The sequence below is a fragment of the Corvus kubaryi genome, unplaced genomic scaffold (genome assembly GCF_017639235.1).
Source record: "Corvus kubaryi isolate FWS band 111438036 unplaced genomic scaffold, C.kubaryi_AGA036_p1.0 37354, whole genome shotgun sequence".
In the NCBI taxonomy this organism is placed as follows: Eukaryota; Metazoa; Chordata; class Aves; order Passeriformes; family Corvidae; genus Corvus; species Corvus kubaryi.
This window is the reverse complement of record NW_024581116.1, coordinates 1,015,607-1,023,013: the sequence shown is the minus strand read 5'-3', so window position 1 is coordinate 1,023,013 and position 7,407 is coordinate 1,015,607. Positions and strand designations below refer to the sequence as shown.

At 49.5% G+C, this 7,407-nt stretch overlaps 1 protein-coding gene across 2 annotated transcripts in view; it reads left to right on the top strand.

Annotated features, from left to right (window-relative positions):
* The first annotated feature begins 710 nt into the window (after window positions 1-710).
* Window positions 711-7,407, top strand: part of PINX1 (PIN2 (TERF1) interacting telomerase inhibitor 1) — a 59,780-nt gene continuing 53,083 nt past the window's right edge. For both annotated transcript variants that reach the window (XM_042032779.1, XM_042032778.1), the window contains exons 1-2: window positions 711-757; window positions 6,108-6,217. In XM_042032779.1, coding sequence (XP_041888713.1) covers window positions 739-757; window positions 6,108-6,217 — 129 coding nt within the window. In that variant the 5' untranslated portion in view covers window positions 711-738. The remainder of the gene's footprint in view (window positions 758-6,107; window positions 6,218-7,407) is intronic.

Genomic DNA, 7,407 nt, shown 5'->3' with positions numbered 1-7,407 from the left:
CACGCCATGAACACAGAATATAAAACCCCTTCCTGGCACTTCTACAAAAGGGATATTAAAAAACAAAATATTGTGCTTGGATGCAAAATGTAGGCAAGGAGGATCCAGAGGAAGCTGCCTGAAGAACTCAGTCATATCTTGGGTGCTGTTCTTCAAATAAAACAACTGAAGAGATGCTAAAAACCCAGAAAATATGAACGACCAAGGGCTTAAGAACATAACTACAAAAATTATTCCTGTATAGAAGAGCTTTGACTCAGCAACTCATCAAACAGGGGTTGCTCCAGTCCTCAAATAGAGTTTGTGGCAGAAAGGAAAAAAAAAACCTGTTTCATTTCACAGAAAGGCTGGAAGGGGATGCTGCTCAAGATGCCTCTGTGTGTCCCCCACCCTACCCTTCCACGACAGCGAGATTTGGGGAAATCCAGGCACAGCCAGACCCGCAACTCCCTGGAATATTCACCCTGCCCGTGCCCCTTATTTCCAATCACACACAGCGAGCGCTGCTCATCCCCTTCCCCCGGCACGGGAACAGCCGATACACAACCGAGACCGTGTTTTGAGATATTTACTGGAATTTCAGCAAATTTGCAAACTTCATTTTCATTTTTTCATTTTTACTTTGGTGTCCGCTACGCTCGCCTGTTTTAAAACTTTTTTAATCAGGCGCCGCTCACGCCGCCCTTTTTATGCGCCGGAGGTCACGAAAGTCCCCCTGCAGGAAGGGAGGCCCCCAAGATGGCGATGCTGGCGGAGCGTGAGTGCCGGTCCCGGTGGGAATGCCGCGGGAATGCTGCGGGAATGGGAGCGAACCGGTGCCTCGGGAGCGGTTCTAGACCCTCCCCACAGCCCTGCCTGAGGGGTCCGGGCTGCGCCGCCCCTCCCCATGGGTGCAGGGGGGTCTCAGTAGCGCATAAAGGGGTTCGGGGAGTTCCGCTGCTGGGGAAGGAGGTTTCAGAGTTAAGGAAAGGGGAGTGCGGGGACTGGGAGAGGTGGGATGAGGAGGTTCCTTTGTCCATGAATTGGGCTCTAGGGGTCCCCTGTGTCAGGGGAAGATGGGGGGTCATGGGGTGAGGAGACCTCGGGGTGGCCGGGAAAAGGGTTTAGGGGTCCCCCGGTGTGGAAGAACTGGGGGCTGGGAGAGGCAGGAATGAGGGTCCAGAGGGTCCCAGTGTCAAGGAGAAGGGGGGGTCTTGGAGCTAGGAGACCTGGGCTGGGGCCAGAAAAGGGGCTCAGGAGGTGCCCGATGTTGAAGAACGAGGGGTTTCGGGTCTGAGAAGGGCAGGAATGGGGCTGCGGGGGATGCCAGGGTGAAGGAAAAGGGGGGCTGGGGCCTGGGAGAGCTGGGCTGAGGGTGAGAAAAGGCTTCAAGGGTCCCTGGGGTTGAAGAACGGAGGGGTGTGAGGGCTGGGAAAGGCAGGAATTGAGGAAAAGGCAGGGTTAAGGAAAAGATGGGGTCTGGAGGCTGGGAGAGGTGGGATGGCCGGGAAAGGGGTTCCAGGGGGACACTGGTGCAGGATGAGGGGTGCAGGGGCTTCTCTGTGGGGTCTGTCGTGTCCCGGGCGGGAGCAGTGGGAATGTCCCTTGGACACCTTTAGGGACAGCTTGTCCTTTCAGGGGCTCGGTGCCATCTCTGGCCGTGTGTTTAAGGGGAGACACCTCCAGCCCAGGGGTGCTGGGGACACCCCGGGGACGTGGCAGGGCCGTGGGCTGGTGCTGGGTTTGGTGCTTGGGTCACTCCCGGGGCAGCGCTGGAGCTGAGCCAAGCTCTGCCAATCCACAGCTTTTAGAGACCCTCCAGAGGAGGCTTTGGAGGTGGGGAAGGGTCTGGAGGGGCCAAATGAGGAGGGCCTGAGGGCACTGGGTGTGGTCAGCTGGAGCAGAGGGGACTGAGGTCAGACCTCACCAGGGGCTGCAGCTCCTCCCGAGGGGCAGCTCCGATCTCTGCTCCCTGTGAGCAGGGACAGGACCCAGGGAACGGCTGGAGCTGTGCCAGGGGAATTTGGGATGGATAGCAGGGAAAGGTTCTTCCCCCAGAGGGTGCTGGGGCACTGGAGCAGCTCCCCAGGGAATGGGCACAGCCCCAAGGCTGCCAGAGCTCCAGGAGCGTTTGGACAATGCTCTCAGGGATACACGGGGTGGGATTGTTGGGGTGTCTGTGCAGGGCCAGGAGTTGGACTGGATGATCCTGGTGGGTCCCTTCCAGCTCAGGATGTCCCCTGATTCCATGGATTTTGTTTAAATTCCCATGATATTGGAAACAAAGAGCTTCACTTTTGCCTCTGAGGTGATTGAGAACTTGGGTTCCCCATTTCTGATAGAACTTTCTGGTGTCAGGACACCCTTAGCCGAGAGCTCAGGGTCTGCTGAATTTGTTTGCTGGGCTGCAGGAAATATGGACAAGACAGGCTCATAACAAATGTGGTTTCCATTGGGAAGTGAAGATGTGAATTGAGGAAAACAAATCTGCATTTGCACATGGAGTTTTCTAGATATTTTCAGTGTGAACTTTGGTACTTTTTTTTCCAGAATTTGTTAATTGTTTTAATTGGACGTGTCAATAATAGACTCACTTGGAGTGGAAGGGACCTTAAAGCCCATCCAATTCCACCCCCTGCCATGGGCAGGGACACCTTCCACTAGCCCAGGCTGCTCCAAGCCCTGTCCAACCTGGCCTTGGACACTTCCAGGGATCCAGGGGCAGCCACAGCTTCTCTGGGCACCCTGGGCCAGGGCCTGCCCACCCTCACAGCCAACAATTCCTTCCCAATATCCCATCCATCCCTGCCCTCTGGCAGTGGGAAGCCATTCCCTGTGTCCTGTCCCTCCATGCCTTGTCCCAAGTCCCTCTGCAGCTCTCCTGGAGCCCCTTTAGGCACTGGAAGGGGCTCTGAGCTCTCCCTGGAGCCTTCCCTTCTCCAGGTGAACACCCCCAGCTCTCCCAGCCTGGCTCCAGGGCTGTGTCCTTCCTGTGCTCCCAGACCATCTCTGGGCTCATGGCAGGGGTTTGGATGGGAACTTTCAAAATTATAGTTAAAAACTTGCTCCAGGCATAGAATTCATCTTGGCAAAAGGGATTAGCAATGGATCTTTTTCAGATCATAGAGTGTTTGAGTAAAGAATTTGAGTTGTCCAGCCCTGGCGCAGCTGCCCAGGGCAGTACTGGAGTCCCCATCCCTGGGGGGGGTTTCAGAGCCATGTGGATGTGGCACTGGGGGACATGGCTCAGTGGTGGCCTTGGCAGTGCTGGGGGATGGTTGGACTGGGTGATCTTAGAGGTATTTTCCAACCCCAGTGATTCTGTGATTCCCTAAGGAAATGAGGATTTTCTCCACTGGATGGTGCTGCTCTCCCAGAGTTCCATCACTGTCTGTGGCATCATTTTCGGAGCAGCCCAGAAAGTTGGTGTTAAATTAGGAGCTGAATCTTGTAGCTGGAAGTTCGTACCTGGTTTCCTCTCCCACTTTAGAGACATCAGTGAACAAACGTTTCTGATAAATTATTGACTAATTAGTGGATTTTGTTGTTTGTTTGGAAAGGGAAGATGATTTTATGTTTTCTGGAAATGGCATGGAGCTGTTCCTGGCTTTCTTAAATACTTCTCTAAAGATGAAAGCAAGTTTGCTTGGGGTTTTTTCCTATATTTAAGTCACCCTGTTTAAAAATCAGAGTATGTTATCCTGGCAGAAATCTGAGGATTAAACCCACAGTGTTTGAAATACTCGGATTGCAAGTGCTGAGAAAGGGAAGGTCTCTTAATTTCAAGCTTAAGAAATACTTGTGTCTGGTGCCCTTGTGCTTTTGTTACCAACATCCTCCCAGGAGCAAAACATCTCAGGGGCTTCTCCACAGGGAGATGCTCAGGAAAAAACAGAGAAGTTCATTTTTGAGGTGGTTTAAAGCACATCAAACAACTCAATCTGGAAGTTAATTCACCCATTGTTGATAAATCCTGAGATACATGGGGTGGTTTTACAACTGTAGGAGTTGCATTGGATTTAATTTCTTGGGGTTTGCAAAGTCACCACCTGAGGAACTACTTACAGAGAGTGTAAGAGTATGGACATACCTAAAATGTTGGATTTATAAGGGGCATTGAACCGTTTTTGGTGGCTGAGTGAGGGAAAGTTGATGTAAATTGAGGGATTTTAGAGGTAGAAATGAAGAAATGTGAGTGAAAAGGAGGGCAGCTGCTTAAGTGGGCAGCATAAACTCTATTGGAATCATAGAACCTGAATTATTACGGTTGGAAAATCCCTCAGAGATCCCTCCATCCAGTCCAACCATCCCCCAGCACTGCCAAGGCCACCACTGAGCCATGTCCCCAAGTGCCACATCCACACGGCTTTTAAATCCCCCCAGGGATGGGGGATACCCTGGGCAGCTCTTCCAATGTCTGACCACCTTTTATCATGAAGATATTCCCTCATATCCAATCTAAACCTCCCCTGGCACAACTTGAGGCCGTTTCCTCTCATCCTGCCCTGTTCCCTGGGAGCAGAGCCCGACCCCCCCTGGCTGCCCCCTCCTGTCAGGGAGTTGTGCAGAGCCACAAGGTCCCCCCTGAGCCTCCTTTGCTCCAGGCTGAGCCCCCTGGTTCTCCATGGGACAGCAGGGAACCCCAGTTTGTTTAGAAGTTAAAAATCAGAGACCACAGTGGTGCTTTCTCACATTTTGTTGGCAGCACGGGCAGGGCTTGGAGGAGGTTCTGCTCTCAAGGCTTCCTGGTGGGAATAATCACAGAATCCCAGGATGGTTTGGGGTTGAAGAAACCCTAAAGATCATCCCATTCCACCCCCTGCCATGGGCAGGGACACCTTCCACTCTCCCAGGTTGCTCTAAGCCCCATCCAGCCTGGCCTTGGACACTTCCAGGGACGAGGCAGCCACAGCCTCTGAGGTTAATAAGTTGTTTCCTGTAGAGAAATGAACCAGCCAAAGGTTGGATTCCCCTCACAGCCCTCGGGTGTTTAACCCACTGTGAAAGCTGTTTAGGGACTGTTTGGAGCTTCAGAGTTTCAGAAGCTTGTTAAAAAAAGCCCCCACCTTGCATTCTGACAGCCTTAGTTCCTTAAAAATGAAACAAAACTGGACAAAAAATGAGTCAAACATCCCTGTAATATTCAGTCCCTCTGGCCCAAATCCCAAATCTTGTCTTTTAGGGAACGATGACTTCCTGATTACATTGAAAACACCTCGTTGGATTTGGCTTCTCCCTGCCTTTGTGTGGCCTTGGGTTAACCGGTCATTTTTGATCCACCATTTCCCATGGTGTTTAATGAAGTTTGTGATCTTCCTGTCTCCCATTCTTTGTTTGTCTTGTTTATTTAGGTTCTCTTCCTGCCTGGGTTTAGGTGCACACTTCAAGTGACTGGTTAACTGGGCTGGCTTCTCTTCCTTGATTTCAAGGAAGCTGTTCCTGGTGGGAAAGGCAACATGTGGGTCTGGGAGAATGTAATTTCTTCAGGAATCTGTATAGGACAAAGGAGCCTTGATTTTCCTTTGGATCACTTAACTCCTGCAATCATTTCTGGCAGCTTTTCAGTTTTCCCATAAAGCATTTTTGAGAAATCCAAAAGCTGAAATCCCACGGGTTTGTGTTCTGTCATTCCCTTTCTCTGTTCACTTACATTGGATTTTTGATTTGGCTTTTGTTAAGAAGGCAAATACTAAAATTTCTGGGTTCTGGTTAAAGAGAAGTCTGGAGAATGGGTTTTGTCCAGAAGTGGGAGAGCTGCATCATAATCTCCTCCTCTGTAGATTCCATGTTGAAGCCAGATGTAAAACAAAATTGGAATAAATATGGACTTTACACCCAAATGGTAATCCTTAAAGCTTTCCCTGAATCACAGCCCATCCTGAGGGACAGCAACTTCCATAGCAATTCTGCTTTGGCATCTTCCCATTAATAATTAATATTTTCACTGGGCTTTTATTGTTGTTGTGGTGGTTTTTGTTTAGTAAAATGAACCCCCAAAATATGGTGAGTCTGGCCTAAGTTCTGGAGTGGTGTTTTTGCAATGAAGAGCTTTGGTTGAACTGATCCAATACCAAGAACTCTCTGGGAATGCCAGTAGAGCCTGTTTGAATTTTCCCTTCCTGCTCCAGCCCGGAGAAGGCAGAAGTGGTCCGTGGATCCACGAAACAGCGCCTGGAGCAATGATGACTCCAAATTTGGCCAGAAGATGCTGGAAAAGATGGGCTGGTCCAAAGGAAAGGTAGGATCTAAGGGAAAATTGTCGCCGAAGGGTCTAAAACTGCCATAAATCAAACTCATTTGATTTATTCTCTTAAGTGCACAGAGAATTTGAGCAGTGACAGATTTCTACACTTAGTTACAAAGTCTTGTTTGTGCCTCTCCTGCTTTCCAGTTTCTCTCCATTCTCTGACAACCTAAATTCCCAAGTGAGAGCAGGAGTTGGAACATTAAATCAGGTTAAAGGTTTTAAGCTGCCTTTAAACCCTCAATTCTCTCCGTGTTTGGTGCTCTTTAAAGCAACTGCAGGACCTGCTTTAATCTTCCACCTGGTTTCAATTTTTTTTTCTGCTCTCTTCCTTGAACCCCCAAAATGCTGTATCCTGTGAGCTGTGTCCCTTCCCAGCTTCAGCCAGGACCTGTGGTCCCAGTGACTGGTTCCTGGCACTAACAGCAATCTCCAGGTCAGCACAGACACCTGCAAACTGCAGGTTTAATTCCACAGAGGTGCCTCAGCAAAGCTGAGATTTGGGGCTGCACATCAGAGTATTTAATGGTAAGAATCCCCACAAACCCCTACTTCCTTTAATTCTCCTTCTAGATTTCCTCTTACAGACTTTCCTTAACAGGAATAAAATTAGGATAATTCTCAATTCTCTGAATGCTTTAAAGCCTATTTTTGGATTTAAACTGTTGCCTCAGTTGTCTCACAACGTTTCCCACTCGAGCTACTGGATCTTCCTTGGCAGCAGTTGTACAAGAAGGATTTATGTCTCCATTCCACTGCAAACTTGGACAAATGGAACTTTCCCTTGATCAAATTAAGGGGCAGAAGCCCATCTGGGCAGGGAAATTAAGCTGCTTCCACCAGTCCTGTTATTGGTTGTGTTGGAATTGGGTCAGGGCAGGTTGTGTGGCCGAGTCTCCTGCTTGCTTCCATATCTTTTGGTCAGCAGAAGTTTCAAGGCAAATTTTCCACCCCACTGATCAGAAAAACTCCACTTTGGTTGTCCAAACATGCCTCATTCCTTCAAATATTAGATATCCCAGGATGTGTCTGCAGGGCTTCTCTGCACTGCAGCAGCACATAAATGTTTATTAATTCTAGCACACTTGGCTGATGATTTGTGACAGATGAGGCAAAAAGCAGGTCCCAGGAGCAAAGTTTTAAACCAAAAGCTTTGCCTTTTAATTTTTTAGCCTTGATCATAC